This window comes from Topomyia yanbarensis, chromosome 2 (assembly GCF_030247195.1).
Source record: "Topomyia yanbarensis strain Yona2022 chromosome 2, ASM3024719v1, whole genome shotgun sequence".
NCBI classification, from domain to species: Eukaryota; Metazoa; Arthropoda; class Insecta; order Diptera; family Culicidae; genus Topomyia; species Topomyia yanbarensis.
The window spans coordinates 320,225,424-320,247,644 of NC_080671.1; the positions used below are offsets into that span (position 1 = coordinate 320,225,424).

At 43.2% G+C, this 22,221-nt stretch overlaps 1 protein-coding gene across 1 annotated transcript; it reads left to right on the forward strand.

The window, feature by feature from the left end:
- The first annotated feature begins 1,618 nt into the window (after positions 1-1,618).
- On the forward strand, positions 1,619-15,568 carry LOC131680556 (uncharacterized). Its single transcript, XM_058961271.1, has 5 exons — positions 1,619-1,930; positions 6,472-6,693; positions 7,327-7,949; positions 15,223-15,333; positions 15,393-15,568. Exons 1-5 carry the CDS (start codon positions 1,619-1,621, stop codon positions 15,529-15,531), a joined length of 1,407 nt encoding a protein of 468 aa, XP_058817254.1. The 3' UTR covers positions 15,532-15,568.
- The last annotated feature ends 6,653 nt before the right edge of the window (positions 15,569-22,221 follow it).

Genomic DNA, 22,221 nt, shown 5'->3' on the forward strand with positions numbered 1-22,221 from the left:
TGTACTAAGAATGTAATGGACATTTCCACGATTATGTTGAACATAAAAAGCCTCCGTGCCATAGTTTAGAGAAATGAGAAAGGCACAATTGCACCGCTAGGTGGATTAAAACAGGTTTTTTTTCATCCGTTTGTTCAATTGATTTATTGAATTTTTATCACAAAATTTCAATCCTTACGATTATTTTTGTATTTCTTCATATTATATGCTATATTTCACCCTAAGGAGGAAAATTTGGTAAAAACCAAAATTTCTCACTAGGGTGAAAATTTGTTGGTAAAAACCAGTCTTTGTACAGGAGGGCATAAATCCTTATTTCATACTATGTTGCGTTTCGGCTTCGCCTCATCAGAAACCGACACTAACACATTGTCGGAATAGATTAGCGCCGGCTTGACGCAAATCCCTTAAAACTAAAACACACTGTGTCTCATCGGCATAAACAGAACTTCTGCTCGAACGGGACATCACGTTTGATCAGTCGTTTGATTGAAACACAGTGTGTTTTAGTTTTAAGGGATTTGCGTCAAGCCGGCGCTAATCTATTCCGACAATGTGTTAGTGTTGGTTTCTGATGAGGCGAAGCCGAAACGCAACATAGTATGATTTTTTTTTACTTGCATAGGTTTTTTGTATTTTAACAGGGTCGTAGTTAGGAAGTTACGGTGAGGCCCTCCCCCCCACATCACTAACCACCCTTCCTTAAACCGCCCTTTCATCATCAAGTACCCTTCTACGCGAATAAAATTTTCTAATTCCTCTAGATTAAATTTTCCTAGTGGATCTGACAAACCAGTGCAAAATTTGGTTTGGAATGATTTTGAGTTGAGAAACTAATTTAAAATTTCTTAACGTTTCAGCATTGACATATAGCGACTCATGTTCGCAGCTGTCGATTCATTGTACGAATGTGTAAATCGCACTGAATATTTAATAGACATTTCCATATTAACCCTCCGGAAGTCACGCTTATGGCCCACTGAACGAGCAGCCGCTGGTGTTCTAAGGCGATTTCGCTAGCTTACAGCCTGTTGAAAGCTCTGGCGAAGCTGTATGTAAAGCAGTGCAATGAAGGTTCCGCTAGCACATTCCGTAAAGACGGCCAGGAGTCCATCATCGATCATGCCTGCGTAACTCATGGATAACATGAAATGGCGAGTTAGTGAGTCGTACACTTATAGCGACCATCAGGCGATCTACTACATCATTGGACGGCGTAATTACATCGTAACGCGAGAATGACGACTGGCGGGCAAAGTTGGAAAATAAAGAACTTCGACAAGGGCCTATTTGTGGAACCACTTTGTGATGACAGCCTCCAATTTCGAATGCCGACGAGCTATCCGAAACATTAGCGAGGACATGTGACGTAACAATACCGAGGAAAACGGAGCCGATGAACTGTCGACATCCGGCGTATTGGTGGAATGAAAGTCTCAGCTTCCTCCGTGCTGCCTGCCCAAAAGCCAGAAGACGCGTTCAAAGAGCAAGATCTGAGGCAATCAGAGAAGAGTGTAAGGGCGAGATAGTGCTTAGTAAGTTCAGTTTCTGTAAGGAACTATGCTGAGAAGTAAAAGCTAACCCCTGGGACAACGCTTACCGTATCATGATAGCCAAGATGAAGGGTCCAACGACGCCGGCTGAAATGTGCGCTGACAATTTGAAAACCATCGTGGAGGGTCATTTCTCGAAGCACGATCCAACCGCAGGGTCGCCTATGACATACGTTGATGCAGACGGTGGAAAAACTGGAGCCAATCAAGTCAAACGAAGGAAGGTCCCGGTCCATAACTATCCCAACAATCCCAACGTGGCACTGATGACCGCGATCCTGGCTTCAGAAGCTGGTGTTGTTGCCAAAACAAGGGAAGCCACCAGGAACTGTGAAATCGAAAATTTTGTTTGGCTTAGCAAGCCAATGCACAACGCTGTATTTTCTCCTATGGAGAGATATTTGGATAAAAACGAATTTTTCTTTAAAAAGCAGAAGATAGGGTGAAACCACATTGGACCGTAATGGGCACATAAAACCTATAACGATATTAGTTACGGAATTTGCATTTCGACTTGGAACACAAGTTGCGTCTGCGTTATTTTCAGCTAGCGTCAATCCGACGCTAGCTTAGTCCTGTCACTATGTTAGTGCCGGATTTCAACACATTAGTTAGAACAGTGTCTGCTATTTCTATACAACGCATTCGTTTAAATGGTAGGATGAATAAAGGTACGCTGTATTCAACTATTCACTTCGCTTAAACCCGAGTATTTTACATTTGCCAAGCCAGGTTTTTCATTGAATTACTTCCTAGGAATGAAACCTATTCAAGCGCAATCCAGTGAAAGTTAACCGAGTTATCGATGAAATAGTATGACATCCTGACTAATGGGATGAATTAGGACTCGTTCACCCTATATCATATATTAAAGGTAAATGCTTTTTTAGGGGGAATGAACAACTATACTAGATAAATCCTTCGGATTCGTAAGATCTTATCGTTTTATGCATACTGTTCCAACACCAGTGGCGGATCCAGGGGAAGAGTGCTGAGGTTCCGGACCCCTCCCGAAAATTTTCAACTTGCTAAGAAATTTTAAATTAGTTTGAATTCTATATTGGTTTCAAACTTAAAATCTTTTCAAACCAAATTTGACCACCAATACTGATTTTCATTAAATGGGGTTTTTACATATTATGTATTGTGCAATGTTCATTTTAGGATCAAAATTTCGAACCACTCCCGAAATTTTTCCGGGTTCCACCGCTCTCCAAAACTAATCTGAAGACCTGTTGGATTCATCAAATGAAAAGAAATTCCTTGATCAGTCAGACGTACAATCGAGCCAAGTGAACAACATGCCTCTCGATCTAGTGTGCATTGTCTCGAGAACAAAGGAAATATCGGATTATTCTTGTCATCATGAGTAAAGTTGACGAAAAAGCTCTACTCCGACCCAACGCTGCGGTCGTTGACTTTAAATTTTGTTTAAAACGACCGAGTTTTAGTGAAATGGAATACCTTCTGAAGGTAAAAATGCAACTTAGGCTTGCGGAAGTCTTGTACCTTCAGTATCATCATCTTCGCAATGTAGTGTTAATATCATTCAACACGTTAGCACAAGCCGAGCGTTTCGTTTTGAAGAACAACTTAAAATACTTGGTTGAAAATGACAACGTTGGAATTAAGATTCCCGTATACTTTGAGAATGATTATATAGGGGGTGGGCGTAGCGTATTGGTAAATCGAATGCCTTGTACGCAGCGCACCTGGGTTCGAGTCCCGATCCCGCACATAGGGTTAGAAATTTTTCATAAGAGATTTTTCTAACCCGAAGAGGCTAATGACCTTAAGGTTAAAACCTCTATAATTGAAATAAAAAAAAAATGATTATATAGATGTAAGGTTATATGACCTATCATCTCGTACCCCTCCTGAGCCAATTGCAAAATGCATGTCGCAATACGGAGAAGTAGAATCCGTTAGACCTGATACTTGGAGAAACTTCTTCCCGGGTATTCCTAACGGTGTTTTTGTAGTGAGGATGCGGGTTGAAAGGCCTATACCCTCCTACTTGGCAATAAAACTCAAAACTCACGGAACTACAATTATGCAAACTACGCTATGCACCCCTTAGGGGCAAACTCCTACGTGCAAGTATTGTAATCACACAGCTCATCATGGACAACCTTGCGCGGAAGATGCAGAGGACAATGCATCTCAACCGATTGCCTAAAACAGAGTTTTCAATACCAATGCCTGAACCACAAACGGTGGCCAAATTCGTGGCAGCTGTTCAGACCACAATGACAACCGCAAAAGAATCATCCAGCACCCCGAAAGCAACTGTAAGCAACATCGGCAACGAATGCAGTAACAATGACGACGGATCAACAATAAGTGCAAGAAGCAAGGGAGAACATCTGATCCCGGACACCAAGCCAGCTTCGACCGGGACGTGCAAAACAGGAGAGAATTAAATGACCCCCCTGACGCTGTTTGCCAACAGACCTCGCGAAAAAAGGTCTCCGCTCGCAATAAAAAGATGCGCGCACGAGATCCAATTAATTAACTCTTGATTGTATTTTTATTTTTACATGTATTGTAAACGTATAAAAGATCCACGGCTCCGTTAAGCTACCGCTATGAGCCGTGTCAAATAAACGAATTAAAAAAAATCCTTTATGCTAATAATATCTTATACAAGGTGTTTGGTTCATGGTTAAGAACCTCTCGAGGGGTGATTGACTGTCATATTTGGAGAAAAAAATCGTTCTGCACATACCATCAAATCTCAATCATTACTAAGTTATTGAACTTTTTGTGTTAAAAACTTATTTTGTGTTAAAAACTTATAAAATACCTCTAACTCAAAAAGTATACTTTGTATTTCAAATATTTTAGATCCACTGGGAAGGTGAGAAAATTTCGCATTGAGTGATGCCCTCACATGTTTCAGCTAATGAGTTTAAGTAGCCTTTTCAAAGTAATTTATTGAAAATTAAACAATTTTAATCGATTTTTCGTTCATTTCTTGAAAATCCTAATAGTTAAACTCATCACTTTAATAATCCAGATTGTTAGCCTTGAAGAGCTGCATAATTAGTTTTTTGACATGATACACTTACCTTTTCTTATTTTCATGATTTTGGGTTATTCAACCTGGATATTTTTATCTCATTTTCACTAGTACCAGGTCTAATTGAAAAAGTATGGCACTTATTGTACTTTTTTTCTTTTTATTCGAAAGCTAGGAAAATTTTACAGAGAAAAATGTATTAATACCTTTCAGTTAAGTGAATTTAGTATTCTTTTAGCAGTAAATTAGTTTAAAGTTAGTGCTATTATTAGCATTTTCGTTAATTTTCTTAAAATAGTAAATAATAAACATCACCAATATTATCATGGAAATAATGCATCTCAGCAAGTTCTACAGTTCTTTCTTTGACTCTATTCAATTATCTCTTTTGGTTTCGACGCAAAATCGTTTTTATCACATCTTTTCATATGTAAAAATAAAGATTTCGAACCCACTACATTTGTGGCGAGGTCATGCTGTGTTAACTATTAAATAGCAGCAAAATGAAAAGAGATATAGACAAAGTGTCAAATAACAAGTTATAGAGAACATTAAGCGCATCAAATGAACAATAGTAACGATAAATTTTGTTGATTGATAATTAGAATAATTAAAAAACTCTCCAAAAAACACCAATTTTGAGTTATTTCGTTAGTAAAAAATCATTTAGTAGACTTAACTAAAAGATATTTGTACATAAACTGATAGGAGATTTTCTCAGCTTTCCAATGAAATCTTGTAAATAACGATATGAAGCATATTTTTTAGATTAGAGTTTTTTAAGCACTTGCAAGTCGGTTACAGGAAAAGTATAGTAATGAAATTACAAAGAAATGGGAAGAGATAGAAATATGGCGTCCAAGAACAAATTACGAATCGTCATGAAACCCAACTTTTGGATAATGGATATTGCTATAATCATACTTCATTATTTCGAGAAAATTAGCAAAAACCTCCTCAAAAACACTAACTTTTAACTACTTTACAGCTGAAAGGTAATTAAAACTAATGACTTAAAATATATGAGAACACCATTTAATAGGAAATTTTCTCACCTTTCGAATGGAACTAAAACATTTAAAATACAAAGTATACTTTTAAAGTTAGATGTATTTTAAGACAAAAAAGTATTTTACACAAAAAGTTCAATAACTCTGTAACGGTTGAGATTTGATGGTATGTGTAGAACAATTTTTTTCTCCAAATATAGCAGTCTATCACCCCCCGAGAGATTCTTAACCATGAACCAAACACCCTGTATAAAATCCTATTCGATGAATCAACATGTTGTTCCACATTAAAGCTTCACGTTTTGTAGAATTTTTAAAACTTGTATCATAACTGTTAGAACAGTTATTGTTTTTGAATCTTTGATATTGATCTTTTAGAAAATCGACGAATTACACATTACATACATTTTTTAAACAAGCTAATGTTTGTTATTCCATACTACAAAACAAATCAGCCTGATTACAAGTAAAAATTCGCGTTCAAAGTAATCCATTGGGATTTTCAAATGGTATCAACAATTAGTGCAATTGAACAAGTAACATATGTTACGATTTTTACACCAATATCACTCCCAACAAATGCCCACATATGTATACCTATGTTTGTTTCCAACAAAAAAGCATGATTGAGTTGCCAAGTAAAATAGTGCCTAAAGTGCGAGTAAGAGCTTTCCACTTTTCTGTTTGCTCACCTGGATTCCATTCTCTAAGTTACAGCGCAAATAAATCATTCGTGATGAGTAATTAAGGTCAAATAGAGCCGGTACACATTTTCTATTTTTCCACCTACTCCACATCGTGGCCAAGAGCTGTTGAGCGGCAAAAAAATTAACGAGTTTGTGATTTATCAAACTAATTCCCATCGCGCACGCGACTGTTATTTCAGTTTGCTCGTTGCTCGGAAAAGCGCCAGTTGAAAATGAGAGTGGCCTGGGTTTTGTTTTTGCTTAGCTTAGTATTTGTTAATGTATGTTGGAGCATTTCGGTCTTCCAAAGTAGCGCACTTAACCAGAGTGTTAGCAATAGTGAAATAGAACTGTTCAACAGCAGCAAACCGTTGTCGAGGAAGAAACGATTTCTGCTATTTCCTCCCGGATCAAGCCTGTTGGTAAGTGAGGCTAGGACGTGTCTTGGCACGTTAGTGTACTATGTCCAGAAACTCCAACTGATTAATAAGCACCGCGTTAGTTACGCGACATGCTTTCTAAAGCAATATATCTGGCGTATTTTTTGAGAAGGGCATTTAAGCATGCTGTCAAAATTCACTTTGAGAGAAAATTCCGGACAAACCGCAATCCGCCGAGAATGGATGTTAAAATTTTATGAAACAGAAAAGTTTCCTTTTTCGTTTTTTGCTGTGTTTTATATTCGGCGATTCATGGTTTGTCCAGAATTTCCGCTCAAAGTGAATTTTGACAGTATGCTTATTGGCCCTTCTTAAAAAACACGCGAGATATCACGTTCTATGGGACCAATTATGAATTACGTAACACACAATTACTTATAATTGACTTCCTCTTCCTCTATGCCATAAATTGTCTCACATATTGTTTTTCGACCTCCCTCCCCTCCTCTAGAACGTTACAAATATTTTCTTAATTTTTTTTTCTTCAGTAGAAACATCACTTTCTAGCATACCCCTCACCAAATGTCACATTTTGTCATACCCTACCCTAAAAGTTAGACATGGCTGTTCGCACTCAGAAATTTATGTATTACAACGTTTGTTGACTTTTCGCAGGTAACCGCATCTGCACTGAAAGGTTTACTGTTTAAAGGCCCCGGTGGAAACGTATTGTTGGCCGAACTTGACATGTTTCATCCGCTACCGGATTACAGGTATCGCTTCTCCGCTTTTCGTCTTGGAGAAATAGCAATGTTACCAACTGAACCGCCCATGCCAGTAAAAACATCAACAGTGCCATCTCCTGCGATAATTCCAGTAACGACCCACCACCACGAGAACCACGAAGTATCACCAGAAGAGCTAGAAGCTTACTTGAAGAACCATCCTGATGCATATGTTCCTCCGGGCTATGGCAAGGATCGTTCGGACTGGATCAGTCGTGGGGCGTATCCGGGCGTAGATTACCAACGTCAGAGGGATTATTTCAGACCTAGCAATTACTATAATAGTTATATGCATCAACCATACAAAAGCAAATTGTGGAGTGCTGACTCCGATGATTACCTGCAGCGAAATTATTACCGAGCTGGAAGATCGTCCAGTGGGGCGGTCGATTATGAACTGGAAGAGGAGGAGGACCGGTTCAATATTAGCCACCATCGGGATTGGGAGCACTATTATCACTACCGGGAAAGACGACAGTTGTATCACACTCTGGAGAACGGAATTGGAAACAAGTAAGAGATAGTCGATCGACCAAATGTAACATAAATTTGGAATTTTTAACTGGTGTTACGGTAGAGACACCTTTATTGATTTCAACATTGTTTTTTAAACCCATCCATTGTCTAACTAATATTTCGTAAGATTTTGATGAACTTCCATTCCCTCTACCTAATATCTTACTAAAAGTTCCGTAGTCAATGCATTAGAAACATGATGCGAAAACGAGAAGTATCGTCGTTTTTAAACATTACAACCAAGTTCATGAGAAGAAATTGTTCGTAGTAATTTTACTTGCATTCTGAACTCTAACCATCTGCACTTTAGAGGCCTAATGGTTTTATCATGAAAGATACTACCACTAGCATTGTGGGGTGAGATTCACAATGCAAATGTGCCGAACACGTGAATTCTGAAATTCTTTTATTTATTATTATTATATTTATTAAGGCTTTAACCACTGAGGGTAATTCGCCTGAAAAAGAAAAGTAGTCGTTACATTGCATTTTACAAAATCGTTGAGTTCTTCGATTTGATATTGCGCTCAATGGCGACAATACGCTGGTAGGGCCGCGTTACAACCTCCCTAACATCCGGTACGAGTGTGGCGGAGGGCCCGCTGCTTGATGGTGGTAGATAGGCTGGCGCTGAACGATGGTGATAGATGGCCTAGCATGTTGTGGCTGATAGAAGGCCACGAGAAAGCCTCCTCAGCACTTATTTGGAGTGAGGCGGACGGCCGCTATGTGGTAGCGTGCAACCAAACGGTCACCCTCCTCGTTACCGCGAATTCCACTGTGCCCGGGAACCCAGAATATGGTAATAAACGGGTCGCAGAATTGCTCTATGGCTAGAACGTAGGTGTGTTTGGACATCCCCGATTCCAGTTCTTTGATGACCGAGAGGGAATCTGAGAAAATCACAGCTGAAGTATCTTCAGGTTTCTTTGTGATGGCAATGGCGGCTGCTTCAGCAGAGAAAACTGAGCAAACAGAGGATAGACGACGGGCGAGGCCTTCTCCAATTCCGCTTACACCCGCCCTCACGCCCTTACTGAGTTTCGAACCGTCAGTGTAAATGTGCACATGATTAGGGTATTTGCGTTCAATCATTTGGAGGAATTTTGCTCTGACTGTACTGGGAGGGTCACCTGCTCTGACGGATACAGCCAGGCTCCTGTCTAAGTTTGGGCCACGTTCGTGCCAGGCGTGGTTGCGCACCCGATGCAGCTTTGCGATTGTAGGGAGAGGGGTATTGGTAAATGTTGTATGGATGTCCATGGCTGCCTGTAGAAGGTGAGCCAATGGCTCGTTTCAGGACAGCTACCACCGGTGCCCATCGACAGGGCAGTACGCCGGTTTCAACGCAGGCGGCTGTAGCTTCCATCTTGTGCGACCAATTGTTTTTTCCGATAGCTATAAGTATTATATTATCGGCGAAGACAAACACGTTTATACCTTTCGGAAGCGTGGCAAAAAGGGAATTCATGCTGACCAAGAATAATGTGACTGCCAAAACCGACCCTTGGGGTACCCCGTCCCGAAACAGGTTCGACTGCTTACCTCCAATGCCCACCCTGAAACTATGGTCACTGAGGTACTGCTTGAGGAAGCAACCAAGGTTTCCGCTAACACCTCATTGGTGCAGATGGCGAAGTACTCCTTCACACCATACCGTGTTGTAGGCCTTGGCAAGATCTATAATGGCGATGTCTGAATGCAATCGTTGGCTATTGCGTCACTTACTATTTCACCGAGGCAGCCTAGATAAAGTCCCTTGCGGAAAGCGAACTGTCGATGGTCGAGAGGCTCTTTGGCCTCGAGGAAGGTCATCAGGCGTCTGTTTACCATTCTTTCCATCGTCTTCCCAATACAGGGGAGAAGGCTGAAAGTCATTCGAGCTCCTGGTTCCCTCGCATTTCTTCGGAATGGGAATCGTGAGAGCGGTTCTCCAGCTGTCTGGGAAGGACACGCCTTCTGATATCCTGTTGAATCCGTTTAGGAGTGCTCGCTTGCCAACCTGAGGTAAATGTCTTAACAGGGGATAACCAACGTTGTCGAGTCCCGCTGAGTTACCCTTTGCAGTACTCAGTGCAGTGGCAAGTTCTACCCCTGTGTTTAATCTAATCCTGGCTAGCGTTTGGACTGAATGTTGTAGGGTTGGCTTCTATTGTTTTTTTCGTATTCAGGCAGGTGGAAGGGAGGAGTCCCCAGAAAGAAGAGTGTTAACCGATTGCATTAGTAATTTCAGAGGACTCAACTGTAGTGGTACCGTTAACTGTTAAGGCGAAGCCGTTCTGCCTTCTTTTGCCGCTTTGGGCATTGACCCTTGTCCACAGATCCGCAGTCGACGAATCGGAGCTGATCCCGTACTCGAAAGATGCCCAGCTGGCCTCCGCTGGTTTGGGGAATGCATGGTTTTGCAGCCTGTGCATGACCTCTACAAGCTCGTCTGGTGAATAATTCCGGTCTCGATCGAGTGCATCCGAAACCTTATCTTCGTAGGTGGGCCGCACTGCCTGATCATAGAGCCAACGGTGACGCCGCGACGTAGAGGGGGGCATCCGGTCATAGAAGACTACGATAGGGAAGTGATCGCTTTTTCCAGTATCGGCGAGAACCGATCATCCGCAGGCTTCAGTAATGGAGCTAGAACATATGGTTAAATCTAAGACGAATGTGGATCGGCCCCGGAAGAAGGTGATACTGCCGTCATTTAACGTCAACGCGATGCTCTCTTAAATTTTTGATCACAGATTCTTTTTCACAGATGACAGATTTTTGGCGTCTTGAAGAAAATTTCACAGATTTCCACAGATTTTTGATAATATTGTGATTTTTCACAGATTTTTTGGAAATTTATCACAGATTTTCACCGAATTTTTTTCTGTTTTAGTCACAACGGAAGGTAAAAAGATTTTTTTGATCGAAACACTGATTTCAATGTGGCATCTCTGGTGTGTAGTTGCTTGAAGAGATTCCGCAATTTATTTCCTACGTTACTGACTTCCTGAGGGATGTAAATAGACGCTACCGTACAACTTATTCTCACTACAATGAGGTCGGTGTCAAATTTTACCGACTCAGACGGCAAGTCAGCTCTGATTCCTAGGTCGATGGTCTGGTAGATGTTCGACCCTTTGGATGATTGCCAAATGTAGAGGTGACTGAAGCAAGGTGATTAATCCGTGGTTCCCTTTATGTGTGTCTCTTGGATGGCAAAAGACAGATGGGCGCAGAACGCGCAATGATGCGTTGGAAGTCTCCTAGGTTTGCTCTCAAGCCGTTGGTGTTTCTTTGGATGGCCGTTGTGCAGTTTGTTCCGTCGGGTAGTGGGGTTGGACTGGGGCTGGAGCTATTCCTAGCTGGACTGCTGCTAGATACCATTTAGATGGATCTTGTGGAAATTAAATTGTGGAGTGGTGTCGAATACGCCGCGGGTGTGCGTTCAGAGGGTCTTTGGCCTGTCGTTGGTGTTTCTGTAGAAAAGTTAGAGGCAACATCAGTTGGGTTCAGATGGGATCTGAGATTGTAGGGACTTACTCGAGAGGGCCCCGGGTTCCCCGTGCCGGCAACCGTCGGGGACTTATCGGATGTCACCGGCACTTCCCGAATCGGGGGCGACACGGGGAAGGAGCTTTTTTGATGCACGGAGAGCAGGTTTTGTTGTTAACGTTTTCAGGTCTGATGGTTTCTTCATGGACTTTGAACTTTGACGTTAGTTCGGTTGGTTTTGTACCGTCGGGCCCTGAAAGAAGATAAAGTGCGACAGATGGTTCCGATCGGGTTACGGGATTTGTGAAACTAACCCGGGAAGGCAACCGTCGAAGACTCATCGGATGTCTCCGGTACTTCTCGAGTCGGAGATGACGCGAGGAAGGGGGGTTTTTTGATGCACGGTGAACAGGATCTGTTGTGAGACGTTATCTTCGGTGACTCTAAGGTTTGGCGTTAATGCAGATGTTTTTGTACCATGAGCGTTTCGGGAAAGTAGAATGCGACAGATGGGACCGGTTGGATTACGGGGTTGGTAAAACTTACCCCGGGCTCCCCGCGCCGGCAACCGTCGAGTATCTCCGGGACGAGTCGGGGCGACGCGAGGAAAGGGTCTTTCTTCATGTACGGTGTGCATGTTTGTGCTGTCCCATTGCGCTTTCGAGTGAACGGATTCTGCAGATGCGGTGTAATTGTAGCGATTTTCAGCGCTCATGTCGCTGCTCTTGTAGCGGAATCGAACTGGGTGTCAGGAGCAACCGGTGACAGGGCTTAGATTGTGGAGCCGAATGTTAGTGTGGCTGTGGTCTAGTCGATTGGGGATCGACTCTTCGGTATTAGGTTTGTTATTTGCTCTTAGCTGAAGCAACGGGTCAGGCAACGGATTGTTGCTCGGGGGAGCGCCACCTGGCGGGTATTGGCTGAAAGATTTGGGGGCAGTCGGTTGTTGGCTGTTGCATTTAGTCTGAAAGTACTTGCCTGGGTAAAACCCAGGCTCGCGCCCACAGCCGCCAGAGGGTGCATCGAGAGAGCTCGGAACGTACCCGGGGGGGGGGGGGGGGGGGGTGGTCGCGGGAGGACCGTTCGTTTGGTTTCGACTACTGAATGTTATGAATATTGTTGTTTTCTGACTGCTGGGTTGAGTGTTGTTGGGTTTATTCAGAGATGAGCTTGGAGTAGTCAACGTCCGGTGGAGGTTCTTAACATAGCGTGTTGAGTGAAGTTGATGAACTGAAGCGAGACCAGGATATGGCAGAGTCCATGATCGGCGAAGGCAGTGTTATGTTAGGTGTAGTTTCGGGGTGAGTGATTCGTACTTATGCTGCCTAAACTCGACTCCTACCAGCAGAAGACAAAAGATTAACCCGTAAGATTTTGAACCTTTTTCTAATGACCCTGTCACTTCTAGTTTTTCAATGCGTATATTTGACATCCTTGCTCTCATTTGAGTACTATGGCTCTAAAATCAATTTTAAACTAATTTGATATAGATAAAAGATATTGAATTCTTCTTTTATCGATTGGTTAAAATTCAAATAGTGTAGCAGGGAGATATACACTAGAATGCACAAAAAAAGAACTTTCGAACACCCCATCGTTCCACCTGGCTCGATTTCCAGTCCCACCAGGAGCATCTGTTCGAAATTTGAGCCAAATCGGACAAGTCTAGCTACCGGACCAACGTATTTGAAGTTTATATAGGATTTTTCAACAATTTACTTGAATAAAACCCAGTAGCTTGCACTTTCTGCGCTAAATGGCACTGTGTGCATCAGTTTATCTTTAAAAATGAAAATAACAAAATTTAATTTTATTACTACAGCTTTAGCAGAAGTAGTTATTAAAATTTGAACGAAGTCATGTCCGAGTAAGTTTTGCATGGGACGAAACAGTGATTAGCGTAGAATCAGCCTTTGAATTCCTTTGAAGTCCTTTTGTTTCCGAAATAACGGTTGAGTTCAACTAAAAAATATGTTCAGAGCAGTTTAAGTACATAATATGAGACATCTTTTGGTTAGAATTTTTTTAGTTCCATATTTCATTGAATGGAGGGTGCCATCACTAGGAGAAAGAGAACATGTTTAGATAAATTACTGAGAAATGTCTGTTCTACAATTTTGTAAAAGATTTATCGTTTATATCTCACACCGGTAAAAAATAGTGATGGTGCCCTCTATTCGGTGAAATGTGAAACTAAAATATTTTAACTCTAGAGATGACTCATAATATGTACTGTAAACCGGGGTGACTTTGATCACTCGAAACTTTTTTCGTAGATTGAATATTTAGCCAGAATAGTCTACCGAATCATTTTAATTTGAAATAAATTTTACTCTAAACTTATAAAATAATGATTTGTTATACTTTTTGAGTATATTGTTAAGTTTTTGGGTACAAAACCTACATGATACAAAAATTTCGCATTACCCTATTTTTACGAAGCTTCGTAAAGTGTCTATTTTTTATAAAACAAATAAACCTTAGATTTTAGTAGGAGTAAGAAATTAAAAGCGAGTTTCTATTCTGTTTTGGGTTGCGCCAAAATTATTTATAAGAGTTTGCCTAACAAAAAAAAACAAAATTCTGTGAAACTAGTTGGCAATTGTTTTAAATTATTTCAAACTAAAATTCTCAATATTGTTTTTATATTCAATGCTCCAACGTGTTAAAATGAATAAGGACTTTCATTCATTTTAACATTGAATAAATAACTGATGAATCACTGTAATAAAACAAATGTAGCAGTTAAAAATGTTACAGATTCTTCTATTCAAGTTGGATTATAATTATACGAATTTTAGTTACTCGATTTTACAGTATATTGAAATACATTGTACAGTACAGTAGTAGTTTAAACAAACATTTGAATGGAAACCATTGACATCAACAACTTGATGTGGGTGAACATGCATGTTATCAAAGTCACACCAGAGTAAGAGAAAAGAGAAAAAATTTAAATCATTTTTGAAAAATAGTAGTAAGCAAACAGCACATGGTTTAAAAATATTACACTTGAGCAAAATGTTTTGTGTCTAAAACTATGTAATTACTTCGAAAAATGTTCAATGTCACCCCGGTTTACGGCATTAAAATTCTTTCAAATATACTATTCAGCTAAACCCAGCCGTTATTCCGCAAAACAACAAAGTTCGGGGGATTGGACTACTGATTCACCACCTACCGATTTGGCCCCATGCAAAACTGCCTCAGGAATCACTTGGTCAATATTTTAATAACTTCTCCTACCTGAGCAGGATTAATTCATGGCCATGGTCGATGAAGTTGCGGGTAATAAAATTCTCTGTTTTTATCTTTTGTAGTGATAAACTGATGAATTTAGTGCGAGCTAGTCGATTTTCTCTATGAAAATTGTCGAAAACTCCCATACAAACATTAAAAGCGTTGGTCCAGTAGACTTGTCCGATTAGGCTTAAACTTGGAACAGACACTCCTGATGGGACTAGGAATCGACTCAGGGGTGGATCGCATATTTTTTCTTGTCACTCTAATGTACACTAATCAATTCCACAAACCACCTGCAAACAACGTTCAGGCTTATGTAGCGTGGCATTCTGAGGTTTAATCACTTCTTCTAAGATAACAAAAAGCATTTTTTTTCAGTGCCACATACCTCGAGAGAATAGCAAACGAAACGAAGCTCGAGCTGCTTTCAGATTATTCAGGGAAAATTAGCACAAAACATCATTTCATTTAGAATTTATTCTCGCTGAACGTTTTTCCGTGTAATGGCGTATCAAATTAAGTCTTTACCATTTTACATTTGTCCTTCCAGATTCGATTTTCCAATGAAATCGTGCATAATGAGAGCAATTTGCGAAGCACAAAATTTGCTTCTCCCTCCGGGGAAATCCATGGTTATGGATATTGCGCGAATTGTGTTCAGGTAAGTAATTTAATATTTGAATAATTGGATTATGCATTTATTTCTCCCACATATTATAGTGTGCCGTTGAAAGATGAGCTGGGAGATGATTACAGTGCAGCTATGAGGGAGCGAAATCTAGATTGTCACGAAGTGTACGAGGAACGATGCCCAATCAGTATTCTCCAGTTGGTATTATTTGGGAAATTTGTTTCGTGAAAGTTACTGGACCAGCAAAAACGATTTTGACCATTTCTTGCGCTTAAATTTGATTCTCTAAATAAGCTAATAAGCTTCGTGTGAATTCCAATTTGAATAAATCCTTAACAAAGAATCAAACAAGCATTTTATGAATAAGACACATCCGAATTCTTCGCATACAGAGGTGTGATGTTACATGGCGGAACAAAGGCATATCACGGAATCACAAGATCGAAAGCTGTAAAGCACGAAGCACTTGGTTTGTTGATCTCCCTCTACTTTAAACATGTTTTACTACAGGAAGAGAAGTTATCCGATGGCTTCAAAGAGGATCAGTAACGGCAAAAGCTGTGACAATGAAATCCACGATGTCGGAATATTTGATAAGTCCAGCGTTGAACTGAATTTTTTGTGTCCCTGGAAATGCTGGAAAGTCTTTGGTGGAGCTCAAGCAGGTTTCAAGGCAGCACTTCAATTGGTTTTGTTCAATGTCCACCCAACAATTTGAAGTTGTTTCGGAATAGCCTGGGGAAAGAAATATTTCTACTATTCCTAGAGGCCTCTGTATTAACAAAAATATTCACTCATATGAGTTATCAGAAACAGTCTCATCAGGGAGCACGCGAATATAGGGATTTTCTGAGCGGACAGCTCACAAGGTGCTCTTTAGAATTTCTTTACTTCGAGAGTTTTTTATGTCCGGGAGCTTTCTTCGAGTTCAGCCCTTTTGCCACTATAAGGAGCTCGTCGTTGGAGACTCGAGAAACCTTTCAAAAAAGCCCTGAGATTAACAATATGTACAAAAACCAATAACTCAGGGATTTTTCAGATGCCACTCAATTCGCTAAAACAACAGATTCCTCCCTGGTACTATTTTAAAGTACTACTTCGGGGAGGAGTAGTAGTAGTTAGTAGTTGGTTCCTTTAATGGGGTTACAGCACCGCTCCTCGACATACCAGCAGTTCTCGAGTATTCACACAGACTGTTAGTTTCTTCATGGTAGCTGAAGGTCGAGACTTTGTGCTCTTCCCCTGCGAAGACATCGAGCGGCCATCTTCAGATTGTATAATTTACCGAGCCCTTCGGCTCTCTTGTGCCTTACAGCACCATGCCTCGGGTCCCTTGTGCCATTCAGCACCATGCCTCCGCTGCCTTGTGCCATTCAGTACAACTTACTCGTTGAGCTTCCGACTTGTTCGCGAGCTGCCTGGTCTAGTCCTCGACGATAGACCTAGCCTACTCCGACGGAGAATTCTTCGCCCAAGACCGAGGCAACCAACCAGATTTCGGGGTCAGTTCGGTGATTCCTGTGAGCAGGGCGGCCAGTTCGCTAGAGAGATTGGCGAAGGATTGATTCGATTCTGCTTCGTTTTCGCTAGCCTCCTCTGGCGGAGATTTTCCCGGTGGTACTTGTTCTCCCGCAACCGTTATTCGCTATTCGTCAATCCATATCCGCTGTAAGGTAGCCATGATCTGCGCAACAAATGCGTTGTCCGCGTTCCATGTGTTTTCGTCGCTTGTCATTCTGTAGACGACATTATCCGCTTGGTTTTCAACGCCGCACCCCAGGCATTAACTTCATAGCGCAGTATCGATCTGCATCCGTTGAACCGCTCTCGATCACGTCTATTTTGCCGTGACAGACACCTCCATTTCTTCAAGTGTCTCACCCATCACCATTAGTGACACGTCGTCAGCGAAACGCACAATTTTCACTTTCCTAAACAGCCGCAGTGTTAAGACCCCATCGTACATCCCGTTCCAAAGGGTTGGACCGAGAATGGAGCCCTGAGGAACGCTCGCTGTGACTCGCTTTGATTTCTGCCGATCGTCTCGTACAGCAGCATTCTGACCTGGATGTAGCTCTTCAAGATCTGGCATAGATAGTCCGGAACCCGAATTTTGTGTAGTGCTGCGACTATGGCTTCCCAGTTGGCGCTGTTAAATACATTCTTCACATCTGTTGTGACCACAGCGAAGTATCGTTCTCTTTATCGACTCTGTTTAGATGCCTTCTCAGCACTCTCGAGTACTGTCCGAGTTGTCTTCACTGTCAATACTCCATTGCGAAATCCGAACAATCGCATCTTTGACAGTCTGCGCTCATCCTCCGTTCATTTCGTCAGCCTGTTAAAGAATTCTTTCCAGGAGTTTTCCGAGTGTATACAGCAGACCTATACGAAGCCGGATCATCCCGTGGCTTCCCTAGCTTTGGAAGCAACACCAGCTTCTGTACTTTCCACATTTTGCCAAAGTTGCCTTCATTGAAACACATTTGCAGCATCATCTTGAACATGTCCGTATATGCCAGGATCGCGGCTTTCAGCACCACGTTCGGTATTCCATCTGGACCGGGGGATTTTGATTTCAGGCGCTTCGATTCTTCTGCGAGCTCATCGATAGTCACTTGCCGATCGTCCGTGTTTGCTCCTTCTTCTTCGCCGTACTATGTCAGCGGCCAGATAGTTGGATCGTGCTTCGGGAAGAGACCCTCAACGATTATCTTCAGCTTACCCGGGCACATTTCGGGTGGCGTCAAGGAGCCTTTCATATTCCCCATCACGACTCGGTACGCGTCGCCCCAGGGATTGGCGTCTACTTTTTGGTACAGCTGCTTGTGGCAATCTGATTTGCTAAGTCTATTTTAAAACAGACCTTCCCGAAATGCTGCCTTGCGCTATTCTCTATCTGGCTCCGATATTACTCTCTGAGCCCGCCTTCTGACCTTAAGACAAGCATTGTGGCGTCACAAACCTTCACAATCCTTCTTGTTAGTTCAGCCGCATCCACGTTTTCAGTTCTGGCGTTGAAGTCACCGTTGCTCGGTTAACTGCTCTAGCATTAGGCTGAGTTGCTCCACCTTAAAAGAGCGTATCAGCTGCACACGAAGACGCCTTTAATTTTGGCGATCACGATGCCTTCGTATGAGCGTTCTACTTCTTGAATGGGAAATCTACCCATAACTTGTATCACAGCCCTTTCCGACCTATTCACCACCAAGTTACCGTTATCAAGGAGACTTGATACTGCTCAGCAATTAAAGCGACTTCACACATAGTTTCAGTCGTAGGCCAGTTTACAACAGTTACTGTATGGGGTAACAGTGATTCATATTTATATGGGTTATCTCTATTACCGTCGGCCTGTAGTCGCCTTCTTGTAGGCAGGGCATATAAACCCACCCGTATGATGGTCGTTTCCGTCCGCTGGGGTGCAAAGCATGCACTTCGGCCTCTGCATGCAGTCTCTCTGAAGATGTTCCGTCTCCCCGCATTTCCAGTACATCCTGGAACCATCTGGATCTTTGCAAGCCCCTGCCAAATGTCCAAAGCCCAAACATTTGAAACATTCCTCCACTTATTTATTGACTCGTGGGGCGGATCTAAATGGATATCTTGACCATCCAACTGTAATTTTGTCTACCTTCAGCACCTTGTTGGAAGCGGTTATCGGTGAATATCCCTTATTTAAACGGATCGTCATGTGCACCTCACCTAGGCTACACTGCTGCTTCAGTGCACTTCTCAGTTCGTCTTCTTGGTGATCTCATCTAGGTCCTTGCACACAATCACCATCTGCGGGTTTAAGGCTTTAGCTTCTGCCTTTTCATCCAGTGACTTACTAATCGTCTCCTGTAAGGTCGAGCTGTTGATCGTGGGATCCTTCTTCAACTCGAAGAGCATCTCGTCGTTTTGGGTACACCTGATTCTCACCGCGTTTTCCTCCAAATACCTCAGCTCCGGGTCGTCTCTGACCTTCTTGAGTAGCGCTACATAAGTCGTTGCGTCATTGGCTTTGACGAGCACGGCTTCTCTGTTTGGCACCTTCCGACGAGCCGAAGATTTTCCTTTCCTCTTCTGCTCCCCTTTTCGCTCTTTTTTCTGCTGTTGCTGTTTCCCGTGTTTCTCCTTACGACTTACAACGGTACACCGGTCTTCTCGTATCGAAGTCCTCATTGGAGTTACGAAAACTGACGTGTTTTCCACTCCAATCTGAATCTTCTTTCTCTGCTTCGGTACGGCTAGTAAGACAGTAGCCGTAGCCGACACCAATACTCGCTCAGCTACAACAGCCCTCCGTATTGTCATGTCATACTTCTTTACGGCAGACACTAGCGCCTTTCGGATTCTGAGACCCATCACCTTAATGTCCTTATGGACATTGTTTCTCGCGTCCACAAACTTGTGGAACTCCTCCATCAAGTACTTCGCTGCCACTACTTTTGGCTTATGTGGGGTGTAACTCATTCCGTTCTACTCTAGCTCTTGTTGCTGCTGTTGCTGTTGCCGCTGCTTTTCCTCCTCCTGTTCTTGCTGACTTCAGCTGCTGCTGGTGATGGTGACCTCACCAAACCACCTCTAGCGAACGAATTCGAAGCGCCTGCTCCATTTGTATGAGTTTCTTGTTTTTTATCCATTTTTTGTGATCCCGTGATTATCTATGCAGCAGGGAGGTCATGCTAGGGTTGACACTATCCGTCATGGAAAGTAGTGTTCAGAGCTGGATTGGCGTAAAATCGGAAATGGACAATCCGAACCTAGTACAACCGCCTAAATGGTGACGAGTTTTCAACATACCCGGAAACCTGCCAGGGCTTTGTCGCGACGGAGGCAGCCGTGCTGTTAGCTCACACGCCATTTCAAGTCGATGTCATCCTTCCTTACTAAGGGAGTAGAACAGTACGCTTGTTAGCCCAACGTTACCGTTCAATTCGTGATCCGTGCCCTGTCCGTTGACATTCGCTATGGCCAGTATGCCATAATCAGGATGTTACTGGCGTCGATGTGCTTGTAGGCACTCTGGTTGGACTGGAGTGCTTTTATTGATAAGATAGATTACTGAAATCTTAAGATCTTAGCAGACGCGGCACAGACTCGCTTCGTCAGAGCTGCTTTCGAAATTATGTTTTGTCTTTCTCATATAGAAAGGTTATGAATCACTCTGAAAAACGTCAACCAAATGATGAGCGAGCTCCAGGCCTCTCGCGCTCATCCATTCCTCCACCGTGTTGATCGCGTGTTCTGCGGTTAGTTCTACCTCAGGGATTGACTCCCCGTAGACCTCCAAGGTTACGTCGTCAGCAAAGCCGACGATCTTGACCCCAGGAGGGAACTTCAGTCTCAGAACCCCGTCATACATGAGGTTCCATAGCAACGGGCCTAGGGTCGAGCCCTGCGGGACTCCAGTTGTAATCGGAACCCTTTTCTGACCGGCATCGGTCTCGTATAGCAGTACACGGTTCTGGAAGTAGCTTTGCAGGATCCGGTACAGACCCACCGGTAGGCTAAGCCGGTGTAACGAGAGCGCGGTGGCATCCCAGCTTGCGCTGTTGAATGCGTTCTTCACGTCAAGTGTCACTAACGCACAGTATCGAATGCCTCGCCTTTCCGTTGGATCGCTATCTCGGCAGTATTTATCACAGAGTTGAGAGCGTCCACTGTGGACTTACCCTTCCGAAAGCCAAACTGGTTGCTTGACAGGCAGTCCGTTCCTTCCGCGTACGGGGTAAGCCTGTTGAGGATGATCCTCTCAAGCAGTTTGCCAGTCGTGTCGATTAGACAGATTGGTCTGTACTCCGATGGGTCGCCTGGCGGCTTCCCGGGCTTCGGCAACAGCACCAATTTCTGCCTTTTCCATCTATCGAGGAAACGGCACTCGTCAAGGCATCTCTGCATAGCTATCATCACCATGTTCGGGTTCGCTATGATCGCTGCTTTGAGAGCGTTGTTTGGAACTCCATCCGGCCCTGGAGCTTTGTTCATTGCTAGGGATTTAGCCACTGCGAGTAGTTCTTCATTCGTCACTGGAGCCACCATTTCGGCTGTGCTCGCACTGTCTCGTAGTGCACACTTCACGGCGGTTCTCTCTTGCATCCTCGGTGCGAGCTCTTTGCATCCTACGTCTAGCTCTGAGGCAGGCTGACCGTAGAGCTGCAATCTCGGCACTCCACCAGTATACCTCATCTGCCGTTTCTTGGCGGTGTTTTTTAGGCATGGTGGCGTCGCACGTGCGTGATAGAACAGCTACCAGCACATCCCCGCTTAGACTGTCGGTGTTGGCCTCCAGTCCCAGGGCCGCGGTGAAAGCTTCGCTGTCGAAGTGATTGGACTTCCACCCGCGTACCTGACAGGGATCACCCGCCCTCGGATGCTGCACACCATAGTTGATCCTAAAGCGGATTGCCAAATGATCGCTATGGGTGTAGCCTTCGTCTACCCTCCATTCCATGCCTGGAGCCAGACTCGGGCTGGCAAATGTTACGTCAATCCACGCCTCCACCCCGTTTCTACGGAATGTACTAGCGGAGCCATTATTAGCTAGCACAGTATCGAGTTTCGCAAGCGCCTCCATTAGCGCTTGACCCCTGCTATTTGTACAGCGGCTACCCCACTCCACTGCCCAAGCGTTAAAGTCTCCTGCTATGACTACCGGTTTCCGGCCCACTATGTCTGACGAGAGCCTGTCGATCATCTGGTTGAACTGTTCTATTGGCCACCTTGGTGGAGCGTAGCAGCTGCAATAGAACACACCATTGATCTTGGCAATCGCAACACCCTCGGCGGAGGAGTGTATTACCTCTTGAACCGGAAACCGTCCCGTTGTACATATTACCACCATTCCAGACCCAATTGCCGTTGCCGGCAGGGATGTTGTACGGGTCTGATAGGAGGGCGACATCTGTCCTCGACTCCGAGACCGACTGCCAC

What these genes read in the sequence shown, in the direction of transcription:
- LOC131680556 (XM_058961271.1), top strand. Translation starts at nt 1,619, where the DNA reads ATGAAGGGTCCAACGACGCCGGCTGAAATGTGCGCTGACAATTTGAAA. An exon ending in CTCCCGGATCAAGCCTGTTG is followed by an intron (nt 6,694 to 7,326) that starts GTAAGTGAGGCT and finishes GACTTTTCGCAG; the next exon opens with GTAACCGCATCTGCACTGAA. An exon ending in ATTGCGCGAATTGTGTTCAG is followed by an intron (nt 15,334 to 15,392) that starts GTAAGTAATTTA and finishes CACATATTATAG; the next exon opens with TGTGCCGTTGAAAGATGAGC.